This window comes from Dreissena polymorpha, chromosome 3, assembly GCF_020536995.1.
Source record: "Dreissena polymorpha isolate Duluth1 chromosome 3, UMN_Dpol_1.0, whole genome shotgun sequence".
NCBI classification, from domain to species: domain Eukaryota; kingdom Metazoa; phylum Mollusca; class Bivalvia; order Myida; family Dreissenidae; genus Dreissena; species Dreissena polymorpha.
In genome coordinates, this window is record NC_068357.1 from 134,629,146 (window position 1) to 134,649,412 (window position 20,267).

General features: G+C 33.3%; 2 protein-coding genes across 4 annotated transcripts in view; both read right to left on the reverse strand.

Moving 5' to 3' along the window:
- Positions 1-1,177: 1,177 nt before the first annotated feature.
- LOC127871552 (FERM domain-containing protein 5-like) overlaps positions 1,178-20,267 on the reverse strand; it is a 181,783-nt gene continuing 162,693 nt past the window's right edge. Inside the window, exon 18 of one of the 3 annotated variants that reach the window (XM_052414593.1) lies at positions 1,178-2,323. The gene's annotated coding sequence lies outside the window, so the exon portion shown is untranslated. Of the gene's footprint in view, positions 2,324-2,881; positions 3,775-20,267 lie in introns of those variants that run through there. The other 2 variants (XM_052414595.1, XM_052414594.1) reach the window with 2 other exon arrangements.
- Positions 4,553-8,448, reverse strand: LOC127872613 (uncharacterized). The gene is made up of 2 exons (XM_052415941.1): positions 8,386-8,448; positions 4,553-5,151 (listed from the first exon to the last, which is right to left on the reverse strand). Exon 2 carries the CDS (start codon positions 5,054-5,056, stop codon positions 4,553-4,555), a length of 504 nt encoding a protein of 167 aa, XP_052271901.1. The 5' UTR covers positions 5,057-5,151; positions 8,386-8,448.

Below are 20,267 nucleotides of genomic sequence, written 5' to 3' on the forward strand. Positions count from 1 at the left end.
TGGAAGCAATTTGATATTTGAGCCAATGTTAAGGTTTTAGCACGACGCCTACGGCGGACAGCGGACGAGATGGCTATAACAATAGCTCGGGTTTTCTCCGAAAACAGCCTTGCTAAAAATTTTATTACCACACAAACCACAAATGAGAAAAACAAGAGTTCAATAATAAAGACAAAATGCATCAGGAAAGCATTTTTTTCAACTAATGGTTGTTCTAAATTATACTTCTTTATTATGTTCAATAATGAATATTTTACACATGCGGTCACATAGCAGTATAAGACTGTTACAAATCGGAGAATACCAATACATGGCAAATTATTAAGAGAAAACAAAAGATTTGAAGTAAACTTGCTGCATCACTTATTTCTAGCAAACTGAAATATCTGCCAAGGATCCCATTAACTCTTATCTTGGACACATTTCTCATCTTGGACACATTTCTCATCTAGCAAAAAAAAATATGTTTTAAAGCAAATACCAGCTTAGAATTGTTAATTCTACCACGGAGTGTGTATTGTAATCTTGAATCCGTGATTCTACCAAGCATTAACCATGCCAAACCATAAGCATTTCACATATGTGTTCATGTGGTCAAAACAATTTAACAATATGACCATTAACAAATAAGCTTCCATAACCATTATATCAGTACTTACTGTGGTATTTTAAGATTTATTAGATAAAATTTAAGTACCGGTACATGCTTTTGGTAAAATAACCAACATCGCATATTAAATGACTTTAACACTTTAGGAATCCACACATTGACAATACAATACTTAGTGATTTATTTACTGCAATTAAAATGGGACTCAACTTAACAATCAAATAATTATTAAGTAAAAACAGGATTTAAAAACAATCTTTACTGAGCATTTGGTGGTATGTAGCCCAAAACTTTTGTAAAACCCTTCTGATCATGTTAAAATGCGAGATTTACAAACCCTTAAACGTGGAAATCATCAATTAATTATACCAAACAATAAAAACACCCGATAACACTTACAGATATTATTTAGGCGCTTTTGGTTATTCAATCATATAAGGCGCTCTGAGAAACAATGACTTCATAAGCAGAACACATTCAATGAGGGAGATCACTTAACCAGTCACGGTAATAAACCGAACATAATTGAAAAAAAAACACGAAAAAAACACAACAACAACAACAAAATAACAACACCATAATTTATTAAAACAGGGATACAACTATATATAAAAAATCGAAAAATAAAATATTTCTGAACTTTAAATAAAAACGGCAAAAATTAAAGACAACCACAAGAGAACAAAACACAAACAAACAAAACAAAGTTCACACCAGCAATAACATCAGTCCATTATCATCATATTAAATATTTTGTTTATCCCTTCATATTTCAAAAGATCAGCCCAAAAGCCCATTTCCTATGACCTCTACTCATTCTTTAAGCTAACATAAATGATGAATATTGACCAATCAAAAATTTCGATAAGTATTAAACTGCAAATCTTTGGCCAATACATGTATTAAAACATAAGAATCGTAACAAGATTCTTTGTAGTAAAGCAGCAACAAATTCTAAGCATCCTTGAAACCCAGCTCAAATCAGTCTCACTTGCGTTGCACACTGTCATCACAAGTAAAGAAACTATACAGTAACAATTTGATGGAGTAAACAAAGATGTTGTAAAAACTGTTTTGTAGAAATTCAATTTGTGAAAATAGTTGTAGAATAATAAAGAGTACAATTCATCTACATGCGACCCCCAATCAGTACTGGAATGGGTTATGGATCTGATGAACTCCTTTTTTTGAGCATGTTTGTATTGATAAACCTACATCACCTAGGTTTAAAAATGTGACCGTCATGACTAAGACCTTTATCCATTCTCATCACATTTGAAACTATGGAAATCAAAGCCTATACATGACAATAGTTCTCAGTGATCTATATTTTCAGTTAAGACCTACTTTGAAATCAATGATTGTTGTTGTCACTAGGGAAACTATGATGCTTTTATCTGCTCCCTTTCCAATAAATACCTATCACCAATAAAATGATTTCATCTTTTTACATTTAAGCAGTATGTATTGACATAAAAAATGCTCGCACATATCGATCCATTTGAAATCAGAAAATACATGTATGTACAAATGAACTATACATGATTCATAGCAAAGTATGAAAATGCCAGCAGTTTCCATTAAATATTAAATAACCCACCATCTACATCAAAACCAAATGTAAAGAAAGTACAAAAAGAACGGTAATAAAAATGTAAGACTGACATGCATGAGTATTGCCCCTTGATCTTCCCCCAATAAATCTTGCAGAACCTCTCAATCTTGAGTTGAAACCAGGCCTTGCAACCCAAAACCAAAGCAACCAATGGAAACACTTTAAACATCTGTTTCACACAGATGAAACCAATGATAATGCTTGAAACATCTTGCAAACACTGATTGGACTAATCAAAACATTGCAAACATCTGGTTTACATAGATCCCACCAATAAAAACATGTTTAATACTGTTGTATTCAAATTTGAACCAAACCAAACCGTTGTTGCTCTCTTCTAAAAGCAGTTGTTAATCTTGTGATCTTTTGTTTGTCTTATAACCCAACATTTCAATTAATGCACAACGAACATATCCCAATTTATCAACATTTCACAACAAAATTATATTTTGTTTTAAGGCATTTAAAAGTAATGCATATTCATTAATGGGATCAATAATGTAGTAATTTTTAGGTCTATTTTAAATAACAAATCACTATTTTAGGAATGCATTGCTAAATTAGACAAAAATCTTTGACCATGGATAAATATCTCCAATTAAGTTGTGTTCTGAAAAAACTGGGCATAATGAATGTCCGCACAGGCTAATCAGGGACGACACTTTCCGCTTAAACTAGATTTTCGTTAAAAAGGGTCTTCCTTTAAACGAAAAATACCATTTAAGCTGAAAGTGTCGTCCGTGATTTGCCTGTGCCGACTGCACAGGCTACCAGTAATCTGGGACGACACTTTACACACAAGCATTATGCCCAGTTTTCTCAGAACGCGGCTCAATTATTAAATATGTTGTTGTTTAGGTCATGGATAAACAAGGCTTGGTATGAAAGCAAAATAGGAAAGGGAGGTTCCTTGTTCCACTCAAAACAAATTAGGATACATTTTATTGCTTTGGTTTGTATAAAGGTCCTATATTGCTTCTTTAAGAGCTACGCCAATGCAAAAGGAATTAAACGGGCATATGATAAGGTTGAATTCTCTAATCTGACGCATTTTGAGTCTGTAATTCAGAGTACTTTTAAGGACTATATTATACATACTGGAACGCACAGAAATTTACACTACCAATCGCCAAAACAGAAATGTTAAAAAAACAACACATTTCGGTTACGTAAAAAATACTAACATTTTTGTAACAAATTTACTAGAATGTATTGACAATGTACAGACTTGCATTGCTAAGTACAAAATACATCACTCACAAAAGTAATGAAAAGTATACAAGATGCAAAATCATTACAGTTTAGCAACAGTGTTATTTACTGAGAGGCCATTAAATCAAGTGAAAATACGAGAATTTACACTGCGGGGTCTAACTCTAGAGAGTAATTTGAAAATAAATTTATATATATAAAACACAAATACAATCATGAATGACTTAAATCTGTTTCTTAAGACATTCAAGCCACCTAAATAAACTCAACATTTGAAAAGTTGAAAATTTAGTTAAATATTTTTTATAACAGTCAAACCATGCTAAACTTTATTGACCTAACATCAAGAATTTGAACTAGGATATAATAGCAGGTTTATAATATTACCTTCCATAAAATCTGCATGAAATAAATCTGTGAACATTTCAGCATGTCTCATCTTGGCATAGTCAGACTTGATTTCCTAACAGCTTACAACAAAAGTTTTTTTGTTTTTTTTTTCAAAGCAAAACTTCTAATGACAACATCCCTAAATTGACTGATTACACCAATCTGCCCTGCTAAATCTAAATGCTACACACAATTACATATTATATTGCAACCTGAATAAAAACATGCAAATACAATCTTACGTACAAAACAATTTAACAGGAAAATATATAACCTAGAGTTTAAAGGCCAATACTTAGCAAATAAACAACATGTTAAAAGTGTACAAATTGTCTATTAAAAGTAATGCCTTTAAATACTTAGCTTACAGTAGAAATATTAATAGATACATGATAAATGTAAATATCTTAAATAAATTTGTTCAGTGAAAGTTTGTAGAAGCTTTTCAAATCAAGAGCTGGCAAATTAAATTTCTCTAAAAAAAGGTAACTCTAAATATTGCTACCCTTATATTTTTAAAAAATTAAACCAATTTTGTAAGACTTAATTCACAAATTCAAAGCGAAATTGCTATGAGACATTTTATCTGACAAATGATATGGATGCAATCAACAATTCTTAATCCAAGTATGCGAATGGTTGAAAAAAAACAACATCTCTTGCCTTCATTAGTATTGCAAAACCTGATTGGTTGATATGAAAGAGGAGTATGTGGAGGCAAGACCTCACAGTTTCTTCTTGATATCCTCGAACTTGTGCAGGATGAAATCTCGCGTCGGCTCAAGGAAGGGCAGTCGAGCGCGTGCCTCGTTCATGATCGGATGGTCAACGTTAGAGAACATCACAACGCAGGCACACAAAGCGAATGTCAAGAACAAGGAAAAGAATGTGAATGCAAACACCTTGCAGCATGAGCAGCCGTGCTTGGAAGAGGCTAATGGCTTTACAGCTTGAGATTTAGGTTCAGCGACAGGTTGAACATGGTTTGCTTGCTTCTCTTCAGCCTCAATCTCTAAATCCTTTAACTGCTCTTCAAGGCTCTTTTGGGGAACAGTGACAATGTCATCATCCTCGTATGTGGTCACGTTAGGGTTGTATGGCTGAACCATATCATCCTCCTCAGCCGGTGGAGAATCAGGGGGCATCACGCTTATCATTGGAACGGCTCCGTTAATCTTTAGCGCACCTGGAATAATGGACTCCTCAACCCTTGTCCTAAGCTGTGACATCTCTTCTTCTACCACTGGAGTCTCGGTCACGCCTGGTAGACTGGTCCCTGGTGTTGCGCTTGGCTTGACGGAATCTGGAACGTCAACTGCATTTTCTGAAACACACAGTTTCTTAAGCTATTTGTCCTCTATTGAATGGTTCCCTAGTTATTTTACATTTTGTTTACATAATGGTAAATAACCATAGGACGAATCTTTATTAATTATATTTTTCTTTGGATTTCTATTAAACTTAGTTCCCACTTCATCGCATATATATTAAACAATCGCTAAATAACTATATTACAGTAGGAAAGTGTAGTATATCAATGCAGCATTAGTAGTTAAGCCATGCAAACAGATAAGCAATTCATACTAAGCAACATGCACCAAAGCTCCTTGGAATATACATTTAAATATTCACAGAGATATGGTAAGTTAGCCAAGCCAAGAAGAAAATCCCAACAAAATGTCTTTATAACAGTAAACTTTTTAAGTAATGCATTAATATAACCGAAATGCCTTTGTTTTTGTTTGTTTGATTGGGCTACAATACTAGAAGATGAAAGTTATACATGAACATGAAAGCCAAATGGATGACTCGGATAACATTGCTTAAATGTCTTAATAGATGTGCATAATTACACATTAAGACTTATTCTGAGGAATCCATTTAACATAGAAAAGTAAGCCCAGCCCAAAGGTTGACATAAAAATTAACTATGATACAAGACTACAAGTAACGCTTTTGTTCCATTAAAAATTTCAATAGTATACTATGTCATTTATGGCGGAATGAACACTGAAATTTGGTTAAAGTTTAAGGTTGAAGACTGCCATGAAACATTTGCACAAATATGCAATACAAATGCAACACAAATCTTATAACATGCCATATCCATATGGCAAAACAGATTATGAGTTAATTTTGACATAATTTAGCATGACATCAATCTTTTTAATTAATAAAACCATCCCATGCCACAAAAAACATATTCAGGAATTGATGGAATTTAATATTTAAATATTGAACCAGTAATAATGAAAGTTATGAGATTGTTGTTGGTCAATATGTAAAGACCATGTCAGTATAGAGACCTTATGAAGTCATGGAACTACTAAGGCCAGCAATAAGTAAGACCATGTCAGTATAGAGACCTTATGAAGTCATGGAACTTCTAAGGCCAGCAATTTGCATTTTGTTGAGAATAATGATTTGAGCTCGGACTATTTGAAGGTGATAGCCATACTTATTATGACACCGTCTATTTAAATTCTGGTTACATCTCATAACAATATTGTCCCATATTAACATTCTGTATCCCATAAACATGCTGTGTTGTGGCATGTTTCCAAATTACAACAGGTCTCATAAAGTATGAGAGGGAAACAAAAACCTGTTAAGGCAAGAAAAGAATCATGTAAGAAAACCACAAGGCTATAATAAAACAGAAGAAAGAGAGTTCTTTAACAGTTAAATAAGCTCAATTATTTATTTACTATTTAAAACAAGCAACATAAAATGAAGAAACCAGAAAGTAAATCTGAGAATATGCCATCACAATGATCCTTACGTAACAAGTATGCATAATTAATATAGAAATTCTGGGCATTAAGCAAAATGATTTAGTTTTAGCAGGTATCAATACTTCTGTGAATTCAGTAGAAAACTGGTTTAGTAAGAATAACTGTTGCAAATAATTAATAACTTTGATGTGACATTTGATCTTGACTTGTAGCGTTGACCCTCAACCTAGTGACCTTGTTCTTGCGCTTGACACTGTCTTATCATGCCGATTAATTCTTAAAGTTATAAAAAATCCATACATGCTTGAAAAAAGTTATGCTCTTGACATTTTGTTAAGTACTTATTTCCTACATTTGACCTTATATTACTACCTTGACCTATACAGACCTAATGACCATATTTTTTGCGTGCAACACAAGGTCTGATAAGGCAGACAACTTTTATTACTTAATTGAAGCACCTTAATTTGACCCTTGATCTTGAATTGTGACCTTGATATTGGTTTTTCACACACACTCTCTCATCATTTTGGTCACTTACCGTAACTACTCTATGTTTTCGGACACTCTAAGTTTTCGGACACCCCTGTTTTTAGCAAAAATAATTATTTTTCGTGACTCTTAATTTTCGGATACACGAGTTTTCGTCCATAATTAATGTCTCTAAGTTTTCGGACAGTATATTTTTCAGCTCTATTTTACCAAATTTCGGTCCTGTTTTTGGTATCTAATGTCAATTCGATCATGGGGTTTTACAACCGGATTAACATCATAAAACATTGCAGGTGCATGCCTGCGGGCAACGGACCATTACATTTGCGTTATAAGGTAAATAACCTTGTAAACCGGTACATATATTAAACAATGGTTTCGCACAATAGTATAAGCGTACTGGCAATTACCAGGGGTAGGGCAAATTAGCAGTTCAATTATCTACCGCAATGGTACAACCCATTCTCAGTAAAATAACTGTGACAAATAGTAAACGCTTCAAATATTGGTGCACCCTATTGCAAGTTTTACGAATAATGGAAGGTGTTAGACAAGAACTATCTGAAATGAAAAAACAAAGAATTCATAGTTTGCTTTTTTACTGCGTTAATTACAGGTTCGTACTAGCGAGTATCGGTACATTACATGCTCATCTTTGAACTCGTTGGTCAAAGTACAATCTTGTAGTTACTTTCTGTCAAATAAATTAAGCATTTAAAATTATTTAAAATGCAGTGCAAACATATATATCTGTAATTTATAATATAATGCATGGTATTTTACAAGCGCGTGCTATTACCGGTAGTCGTAGATACAATTGACGCTATTTTCGGACACTTCAATTTCCGACTCGTGGTTTTCGGACACCTATATTTTGTGAATACTTTTCGTATCTAAGTTTTCGGACACGAAAAAAATTATTTATTTTTAAGTGTCCGAAAACATAAGAGTAATTACGGTATGCCAAGTTATTTGAAAATCTATCCATTCTGTGATGCTCTACACAAATACTTCCCGCTGTCCACCCGCCCGTCAGCTCGCCCACTTTAGTGTTCCCCTAATACAGATTTTTCAACTGTTTCTATGTAAAGATGTTACATGTAATGTGAAAGCTGTATAAAATATGTTGGATTAGTCATATCAGAAACATGTGCACGTGTGAGTCATTAAAACTCATGAATATAAAGGTTTTCTCTGGTTAAGAGAATCACTCCACCACAGCAAATCTGCTACACCGAAATGAACAAAGCGGATGGCTCTCTGCGTAAAGCAGCATAAATGAAAGTACAGGATAATGACTGATGGAGGAAGAGCTGGATGAGCATCACTACCTTTGTGTGCGACTTTAACGTCAGCATTTTTACTAGAGGCTGCAACTCTCACAGGTAAAGTCACGATCTAAGATTCCAGTTTTGCTTCCGCCGTGGAAGTTGGTACGATAACCGACTCAGGACCAATCACCGTCTCTCTCTGTTCAACCTCAGTGTAACGCATAACCTCCTTCGTGGTGTACCTTCCTATCTCCTTAAGTTTTGGCCTAGCTCCTACGAAAGGTTTTGGACGCTCGGTTTCGAAAGATTCAGCATCGCGTTGGACATTTTCTTCGACTTTTACAGGCTCACCAGTACCATTGGTAAGAATTTTATCAGAAACTGCAGGCTTTGGCTCAGATGATGGTTTTGTCTTAGTTTCAGTATCAAAAGGCTTAATGTAGTTGAAAGCAGGGGGGACAACTCTGTTTGCTTTAGGCTCAGCTTCAGACTGAGTTGTCTGCTGTTTAACTGAGCTTTCATGATAGACCTCTACGGGAACGGAAGTTTTGACCTCTGCCTTTAACCCAGGGGCTTTCAGGGGCTTAATAGCATTCTCATCTACAGCAATAGGACTTTCTGCCTGCTCAGTTGGTTTTATTTTTTCTTGTGATTCTCTAGATTTGCGTCTACTCAAAGAATTTTGACGCTCAGACTTATTTTCCTGCGAATTAGGTTTTACATTTTCTTGGGAGCCACGAGAGTTTTTGCGTTTTTCGAAATTCTCAGGTTGAACAGAGACGGTCGGGACACTGGTCATATGTGGTAACGTGTTCGCTGCAATAAATTAATGTTAGTATAATACATGCTGTAAACTGAAAACGTTCCAAAACAAAAAGCATACAATATTCTGATATGTATTATTTTATAATTGATTATAAATATTGTACTTAAAATCATACTTGGCGTATATTTTACAAAATGTGACTAATATCCTACTAACTGATTTGTTAGCTTTGTTATGGGTCTGTATCTTGTCTTATCGTAATCCCATATTAGTTTGTGCCGTATGCACAGGCAAATAAGTGACAAAATTTGCGCCTACTATCGTTAAAAAAAAATTCCTTGTGAAAAAATAGCTTGATTCTAATACAATGGTTTTTCATGAAAAAAATATAATTTGTATTAAGAGATACACATGTTGTATGACATTGACTAAAGTGTACTTTGAAGAATAATATTTAATGTCAACTGAATGTGAAATGTACTTACAAATAATCAACCAAATAGGGAAATAAAAACCATACCAAAAAAAACAAGACACTAGAAGGAAAAAAAAGTTTAACAAATTAATTGTTATTTTTAGGAAGGAATGGAAGCCACTGCATTTACGTAATTAAACATTAACTATAAACAAAAATAACAGCAATTATTCCAAACATTTTGCAATCTGTCAAGCAATCATACTCAGCCAATATAAAATCACGACAGGAAATAAATAAATTCAGATATTTAAAGTAATTCCGTTTTAACTAAACATTGATAAGCCCTGACCCTATGAGTGTGAATATGTGTTAAGTTAGCCACAAAGCCAATGAGAATGTGGATTGAATGATGAAGGCGATGTTAGGATTATTTGTGTAATCTATCTTACCTTTAAAGCCTTTCTTGCCTTTGTCTACAAGACAAGGTGCATAGTTTTAACACACACACAAGTGAAACCCTTAACCAGTGATCACAAAATTATTACAATATTAAAATAGAGCTATTTAAAATAAAATGTTTTAAATATGAAATTTCTAAATGTAAAATAATAACAAGAGATGTGTTTGCCAGAAAAACAATGCCCCCTACTGCGCCGCTTTTATTTATTATTTATTTTTTTATCATTTGGCAGGTACAGATAATTTTTACAAGGGAAGTAATATTTTTTAACGGGATATAATACAAATATTACTTCCCTTGTAAAAATGATCTGTACCTGCCAAATGATAAATATAAATTATCTCCCTTTAATGCTTGTTACTTCCCTTGGATTTGTTTTTTTTACCTTTCACTTTGAAGGATGACCTTGATCTTTCACCACTCAAAATGTGCAGATTCATGAGATACACGTGCATGCCAAATATCAATTTGCTATCTTCAATATTGCAAAAGTTATGGCCAATGTTTAAGTTTTCGGACGGACAGACAGACGCCATATATTTGACCTTTGACCTTGAAGGATGACCTTGACCTTTCACAACTCAAAATGTGCAGCTCCATGAGATACACATGCATGCCAAATATCAAGTAACTATCTTCAATATTGCAAAAGTAATGGCCAATGTTTAAGTTTTCAGCCTGACAGACAGACACCATATATTTGACCTTTGACCATGAAGGATGACCTTGACCTTTCACCAATCAAAATGTTCTGCTCCATGAGATACACGTGCATTCCGATTATTAAGTTGCTAGCTTCAATATTGCAAAAGTTATGGCCAATCAAGTTTTTGGACAGACAGACAGACTGACTAACTGACTGACTGACGGACAGTTCAACTGCTATATGCCATCTAACTGGGGGCATAAAAATTAAAATCGCCTGTGAATTTTATACTCACTAGCAGTGTCTAGTATTTAATTGAAAATTCACTCTGAGATTAGTAATGATCCTTTTAGTTGGCAAAGAGAAATTTAAAAGAAAACATCATTCCTCAAAATATATTTTGTCTTCGTGTTTAAAATAAGAAAATGTCAAATACAAAATTTAAGGTAAAACTAATTTAAAAAAAAACTAAAGAAAACACATTTAAGCAGTACTAGCCTATGAATATATTCACAAGAAAAGGAATTTCAACATTTGCTTCACACATATCAAAAGCAAACTATTATCTAGCCACAAATATCAATTGTTACAGATTATTTCCTATCCTATCTTAAACAATATAGATTCATGCAGGTGCATTGGACACACATCTTTCACTGTTTGCAAGTGCAGGGTATGGAGACAAGAGACTAATGTACATAATTATTTATCACATATTGCCAAAGAATGTATCATATATTATTTGATAAACACAGCATATCCCATGCAAATCATAGTTACTTCGGTTAGTATTTGTATTTTTTGAATGACAAACATGAAGGTAACAAAAGAGTTGCAAACAGCGCCCATAAAGGTGTAAATATGCATACATTTTTATCTGCATTTAAAATCCTTGCATTACAAAATACACAACAAAAGTTCTGAGTGTCTAACTAAGAGCATAATACAATTTTATAGTCTTAAAATAAGCGGCTGACATTTGTGTGTCTGATGTTTGCTGTATATTGCTGTTTACTGTAGTCATATATTTCTGTTAGATAATAGACCAAAAAGTGAGAAAGAGAATCAGATGCTAAGTTTTATAAGGCCACGGCTTTTATATTTCTTGGTTTACAAAACCGCCGACCCTAATTTTTGGAAAAAGGGAAAAAAATAAAATCGGAAAATCGTCTTTTTTTTTAAATATTTTATTCCCGACCGCACTGCAAAACGAGCGAAACGAGAAAAAAAACGATCCGGTTTGAGTACGGTTGCGAATAAAATCAAGTAAGTACAATCAACGATTGGTTCACATATATTGCAGAGATCGGGATATTTTTCAATGTGACACATTATGTACCAGTCCTTTTATGGGCACTTCTCAAAATTTATTTCGGGTAAAAATTACAGACAATAAGAAAATCAGCGTCAGTAAAATGTCGACCCCATCAAAATTTATTTCCGAGTCTGTGACGCAACTATATTGTTTAACATGTTAATTATATTAAACAAACCCGATATTATAGTAGATAAAAAAGTATTTGATAATTAGTATAAATAATCCAATAAAACACTGCCATTATTTACGATATATGTGTTTAGGAATTTTGTAAACACGTCCGCCATAGTTTATAGGAACTGTACAGAAAGTTTGGAAATCGGAACAAATCGGTATATCTCGGAAAATCATTGATAAATGTATTTGTCGTTTCAATGCTTAGGGCCGAGTAATTTCGGCAAATCGGAACTCAACTTGCGTAAAACACTAGCTCAATTAACCATTAAACTCCGCCTCCGTTCTCGGCAAAAGATTCGAAGGCGGAGCTATGCACGTGCTTTTATTAAATTGGAGGATTGCAATTGAGAAACAAACACACGATTGGTTCGGCATGTTGATTGCTAGACAAAGGAAGCCAATTTTTTCGGCGCGAAATTTGTCGCTTTATTGCTTCCGACAGAAAGCGGCTTTCCTTTGATGACGTCAAACTGTCTATTCACACAGACTGCACATTTTCGGAAGACTTTAACTGACTCCTTGTTTACAATTCCGGTAAAAAAAACACTTGCTAACATTAAACTTTGGATTAAATTATCAAAATAAAGCAAAAGCGAAGTTGACAAATATGATTAAATTAATTCGCATCAGTTCAAATAAGACGTTTTGCGTTGTAAATCAACGAGTTTTCATGACAACAATAACTTTGACAAACATTACCGCGACGACGCATGGATCGATCTACCTCGATTTTTTTTCATGTACGATCTCATAAGTCGAGTAAGAGCAAACACATACCGGGTAATTTGTGTATGAGTAGTTTATCTTATATAAGATTTATGCAACGGGCATTGCATTGCGTAATGAAGCGCATCGAATTATGGAAATGAAGCGCAGTTTTTCGTTTTAATGGGAGAAGAACGCATGTCATGTAATGGAGTGTTTAAAATTGCCTGATGTTACAAAAGGTGCTTTTAGGACTCATTTCATTTGAAGATATAGATGTGTTTCATTGCATAATTTGATTTTTTGTCTCTGTGTTAAGGTTATAAAAGATATGTTGTCTTTGTTCTGATGCTATTAGTATTAACTTTTTTTTCCGATGTTTTTTTTTTTTTTTTTTTCGACCGCCCGATGGACCATTTTCAAAATAATTTTTGAAAACCAATATAAAAAAAGTCGTGGCCTAACAATGAAACATATTGTACGGCTGCAATCGTATGACCGTTTTTTGTTCTGTGCTGAAATGATTTAATGACTATATCTCTGCACAATAATTTATCGAAGGAAAAAAAAGTTAGTTTGGACCAGCAGAGTCAGATACAGGACTCTTAAATAAAGGTGAAATGTGGGATAAGTGTATCACAGGGCTCGCGCTGTCGTTCGCCATTTGCTAAAATATTGAGAATTTGGCTCAAGAAAAATTTGAAATGCGAAAATGCTAAAATCTTGTAAAATTGCATTGAAAACATCCGCCATTTAAATCCAGACTGGTTTTCTATATTTTTCTCTTTGTTTCAATGAAAGTGTTCGCAATTTGAGCAATAAACGAAAACCAGTCTGCACCAGAACATTGAGACATCGCTTGACCTTATTGTTATTGAAGCGCACGTGGTAGCTTGCCAATCATCATTGAGTTCGCTCACACATAATATTGGGTCATTCATGCGCAGATACTGTATTCTTGGAATACACAGTTGATTTTGTGGTCTGCAAACAAAATAGCGGCTGATGGCAAACATCGTATTTAAAGATAAACAAATGAAAAGAAGCGTAACAATAAATAAATTATTTCTAAGCTGATCACTTTCTACCGACTATCGATCTGAACGAAGAATGATAATTAAATAATTAGATCCACGTCGATGATGTTACGCCTTTCTGCCGATTATTGTTTGAAATTAAAAGGTGATAAATAAGTTGTGTTTTTCTCACAAACAATGCTATTGTAAAGCAATACGTCAACCAAAGTGCATATTAATTGCATGTTTCCGAGGATACTGGTTTTCATTTTCTGCAATCAAACAATGTGCACACTTTATTTCAATTGTCAAACGCGTACAATTTTTCGGACTGTCGTTTTAGGATACATTATTTTTCGTCCATTATAATTTATTTTTGAAGCTCCTTATAGACGAAATAGTGTGACGAATACACATGCGGTGATACGGTTTATAATATTTCGAATTGTATTCACACGAAATTGGAAAGACTATAAAACAAGAACAATTAGTAAGGGATCTGGGTGGGTGGAGCGCTCTGCCCTTTATTCCTGTTGGGTTCCTACGGCTGCGGCTCCAAGACCCACGGCCTAATTTTCAGGATTTCAAATTTGGTACAATCGACACCACTATTAAATGTAACATGTATAAAATAAATGTGTACTTTGACAAGTACCATTTATATATATAATAATTATTTCTATATTGAAAACAGCATGTTATATTATGATATGTGAAAATGCCATTGTTGTCATTAAAAGAAATATAAACAAGTTGATAGTATATATTATTATTTTAAAACGAGTTTTCGCGCGCCGAAAAACCTAAACTGATTGGCTCAAAGAAATTTTGGGCCAGCGCTAGCCCTGTATCATAATTAAAACCTTCTTATATGGACACGAAAATTGCCATGGTAAAAAAATTGAATTGATAATCATTTGAAGAATTACATTGTAAATCAAGAACTAAAATAAGAAATGAACTAAAACGTTAGTTTCAGCGATGGGTAACAACAGAAAATATGTAAAAAAACCTGCCAAAATGCCACATATTATTTTGACTGTAATTTTATTTCACAATTTAATCAATATACGTGAAGTTTAGGAAAAACAATTAAATAATGTATGTCCATGCTTTATGAATATCAATCTTGGTGAAGATCAGATTGAAAAATACTGGCCATGAAGAGCAAAGACACATAAAAAGGTCCATTTCAGGCAATTTAAGGGCCCATACTCCTCTATTCATGAGGTGGCTTGCTTGTTTATCATATCTAGCCACTCTATTCATGAGGTGGCTTGCTTGTTTATCATATCTAGCCAATCATTTTAAGTTTGATGATGATCTGATGAAAAAAGTTTAACATAGAGAGAAAAAACAATGATGTCTGTACTGAGCAACAACAGTTAACAAATAGATAACGCCAATTTGAATGGGGGGAATAATTGAGAAGTCCAAGTATGCTTTTTGTAATTGATGTGTATGCACTATTGGCAAGTTATGTAAGTAAGGTACACAACATGTATATTTTATATTCTAAGATAGATAATAATTATAGCATGTAATAACACTATGACATGATGAAGTGGGAAACAAATGAATGTCCTCAGTTTAAATTCATCAGATTTTTACATTTATGGATATTAAATTAATAAAGTCCTGATTTGAAAATATTTTGGCTTAAAAAGGATTGAGACTATAAGAAATATTATAATTATTGTCTTTAAAAATTGAAAATTTAGTTTTCTTTAGCAGTGCCTATGGACATTTTCTCCTGTTATAATTTATCCTGAAAATGTATATCAATAAAATTTCATAGAAACCAAGGACAAAAACATATTAAAATAAGACTCATTATAATGAAATAGTGACAAAATATTCTATAACGTGTGTACAAATACATCCCCATCCCCTTTCTGCGGTGCACAATGTTTCACACAAAACAAATAACGTTGTCAACCACCTCTCACACTCATTCTTACCTTCACCATTCACACTCATTCTTACCTTCAGATAGGTTTGCAGAGTTACGCATGTGAAGTTTCGAGTCGGACTTTCGGGCAAAGTTGGGCAACGAACACGTTCTGAAAAATAATTAAGCATGGAAATGTCAATAAGTTTTTTAAAATAAATATTTGATTTTGTTATATTTGTCCTACCTTCTAGAGTTTATTTTTAAAGGGAGACCATAATATACCGGGTAATAAAACATTCAATTTTACTATGGTTACATTTGAATTAATTACGTAGATTAACATTTAATGGTGTGTTATACTTTAAAGATTTACAAACATTGATTGACATGTCACTTTCAAAAATCATAAACATTCATGAAAATCTTTATGAAAACAACTTTTATAAACCCGTGCAAAACATGCATTTCATAACAAAGATAAGATAATGTGTCAATAACAACATGGACAGTACCACAAAGTGTTACACTGCACATATTTTCTATTTGAGATGCAGTTGGTTCACTCTCACCTGTACAAAGTGTTCTCTCTAAAACACAAGGCAGCTAGATCAACCCAGAAAACAACCATAGGCAACCGATATAATAAAGCCAAAAATGTATTAAATACTGAAATTTCTTGCAACAATAGACCCTAAATCTGTAAACTGAATGCTTTTTTACTCAACAGTGTTATCACTTATCATAAATACTGATACTCTTAATAATGTACTTTCTAGTTAAGCCCCAACCTCTAGACCTCTGCCTATGTCTCACATATCTGATTATTGCTACCTACAATGCTCTTATTTGGCCACCCAGTCCCAACACTTAGGTGATGCAAGTCAGAGACCATCAGCCAACTTAATTCAGTCTGGACTCTGTTGGGACAGTTGGCACAAAAATAGGAGTCGAAGTCGGGACTGTTTGACTGAGGCTTATGGTGCAATTTCATTGTAACAGACCCCTATGCAACACACATAAACACATTATCTTCAGCCATTCAGATTATAAACAAGAGCTGTGTTTGTGAAACACAATGCCCCCTATTGTGCTGCTTTGAAGTCACATATTTGACCTTTGACCTTGAAGGATGACCTTGACCTTTCACAACTTAAAATGTGCAGCTCCATGAGATACACATGCATGCCAAATATCAAGTTGCCATCTTCAATATTGCAAAAGTTATGACCAATGTTAAAGTTTTGTGACAGACACATGCACAGACACATACAATGACAGACAGACAGGCCAAAACCAATATACCCCCGATCATTCGATCTGGGGGCATATAAATACTCTGAAAGTGTAAAGACCAATCTCTCACAATATCTTGGTATCTCCCATCAAAAATATTATTTTGTTGATTTTCTTATATAGAATTTTGTCACATACATTTGTACCAAAACAGTTAAACAAAATAATAATTTATTAAAAATACACAAAATGAGAAACTGTTAATTCAAACACAGCAGGTGCAAAATTGCATATAAACAAAGAAGAAATTAAATAATACATTATTCTGCAATAACTAAGGGCAGAGCTAACACATTCCAAGGATCGGCTTAAAAATAACAGTTCAGCTGAAATAGTTTCCCCATGTGTAAAAATTGTATGTTATTGTAAATGAAGGTCTCCCCCAAAAATACTGTGAACATATGCTGTGGTCCATCAATTCAGACTTTCAGATTATACCAGCACAATGAATAAAAATATCATAAAATACATCTAAAACATGAGCCTTCAGTTCATTCATATACATCATTCTGAAGATCCATAAAAAATGATCTTGAAGTAGAAAACTTCTGCAAGTTCATGTTCTTAGTTGTTATTCATGGCGCATTTATAACTTTATTCACTGCTCATTTTAAACAATGATTATTGTTGTTGATTTTGTTTAGACTCACATCAATTAGTGTATGATGACAATGTATGCATCAATTAGCCTCTTTCTCAATATGCAATATTTTGCATCTAGTTAATGCAAGGGACTTAGAGTTTATAAAGAATTAAGAGGTAGTACAATAATCCACGAAACAGCTGTAGCAGATGATTGTGGGCAAAGTTTCTTAGGAAATATTATGTAGCATTTAAGACATATTAGGATACTAAGTTTGTTTAAAGTTGTGTTAGAATCAAAATAATACTTATAGGTCATAATTAGATGTTGAATAACCCAGGGTTCCAAGTATCTTAAAAACTCCCGGTGAGCACAATATGCTGAGTTAATATTATAACAAATTGATTTCAAAAGAAAATATAACTATTTCCCCTAATTATCAATTATCAAGGCCAAATAAGGAATGCACATAATATTGATTATCAAACTTCATGAAGTACACAGATAAAAAGGATTCTCACACAAAATATGACAAACAAATACAAAGTTCTTGAATAAAGTCAGGAAAAACATTGCATTTAGACAAAAAGCAAAGAATTAGTTACAGTTTTTAAGAAAAATTCATGTTATTACATCCATACACAATTTTTTATCAGTGAAACAACACCAACAAGAATAGTTTTCCTTGTTGGATGACTAAAATATGCATGTTTTCTGAAGGTCAGCAAAATGTTATGTTTTTACAATTTATTCAATGATAGTTTTTTTTTCAATTTTGATATAATCCTTCTTTTGAAACATTAACTAGTTCTAGATCATAATCTACAACAAAAAGCCATTACATCAATATGTGTATTTAGAGTTATGAATATCAAAGTTATTTTTTAGATTTCTCATATCATCTTTTCACAGCAAGATGATGTCATTGTTATCTCAGCAGACTGGCCTTTCATGGCATGATCACATCACATTATCAAACATGAATTAAAACAACAAATATTTTTGCACAATTAACACCTTTGCTTTTTGTCTTTCTACTCTGAAAGTGGGTAGAGAGGATATGAAACAAAAATCAATCTGAAAAAGGCTCACATTTCGTCTAACTTTATTCCATGTAAATGTTTTATGAAGCTTTCTATGCTATATCTGAAAAGAGCTTAATGCTGAATATATGGAGGTATCGATTTGCAATTTTATCAGAATCTTTTATGTTTGAAAAAAATGCATGTGAAGTAAATATGATTCAAGCAAATCTTAAACAAGACAAGGGACAAAATTGTCACAAAACCAGGTTTTCATTGTGAAAAAAAAATCTGATAAAGGGAAAAAACTCAAACTGAACTTTTGAAATGAACAAACAAAATTAACCCCCTTTGTAAGTTTGTTTTAAAAAAAATCTATTTTTAGTTGTGGCGACCTTGACATTGGAGATATTGACGTGATACTTTCGTGCGACACACCGTCCCATGATGGTGAACAAATGTGCCAAATGATTTTAAAATCTCACAATGAATGACATAGTTATGGCCAGGACAAGCTCATTTATGGCCATTTTTGACCTTTGAACTCAAAGTGTGACCTTGACCTTGGAGATATCGACGTAATTATTTCGCGCGACACACCGTCCAATGATGGTGAACAAATGTGTCAAATGATTTTAAAATCTGACAATGAACGACATAGTTATGGCCCGGACAAGCTTGTTCCGCCCGCCCGCCAGCCCGCCAGCCCGCCAGCCAGCCAGCCAGCCCGCCCGCATTCGCCAATCTAATAACCAGTTTTTTCCTTCGGAAAACCTGGTTAAAAACCTGCCAAAATGCCACATATTATTTTGACTGTAAATTTATTTCACAATTTAATCAATATACGTGAAGTTTAGGAAAAACAATTAAATTATATATGTCCTTGCTTTATGAATATCAATCTTGGTGAAGATCAGATTGAAAAATACTGGCCATGAAGAGCGAAGATACACAAAAAGGTCCATTTCAGGCAATTCAAGGGCCCTTACCCCTCTATTCATGAGGTGGCTTGCTTGTTTATCATATCTAGCCTCTCTATTCATGAGGTGGCTTGCTTGTTTATCATATCTAGCCAATCATTTTAAGTTTGATGATGATCTGATGAAATAATGTTTAACATAGAGAGAAAAAACAATGAGGTCTGTACTGACCAACAACAGTTAACAAATAGAAAACGCCAATTTGAATGGGGGGAATAATTGAGAAGTCCAAGTATGCTTTTCTTACTTTTAAAAGCAATTTTGTGAATTGATGTGTATGCACTATTGGCAAGTTATGTAAGTAAGGTACACAACATGTATATTTTATATTCTAAGATAGATAATAATTATAGCATGTAATAACACTATGACATGATGAAGTGGGAAACAAATGAATGTCTTCAGTTAAAATTCATCAGATTTTTACATTTATGGATATTAAATTAATAAAGTCCTGATTTGAAAATATTTTGGCTTAAAAAGGATTGAGACTATAACACATATTATAACTATTTTCTTTAAAAATTGAATATATAGTTTTCTTTAGCAGTGCCTATGAACATTTTCTCATGTTATAATTTATCCTGAAAATGTATATCAATAAAATTTCATAGAAACCAAGGACAAAAACATATTAAAATATGACTCATTATAATGAAATAGT

Coding starts and splice junctions, on each gene's coding strand:
- LOC127872613 (XM_052415941.1), bottom strand. CDS start 5,056: ATGTCACAGCTTAGGACAAGGGTTGAGGAGTCCATTATTCCAGGTGCG.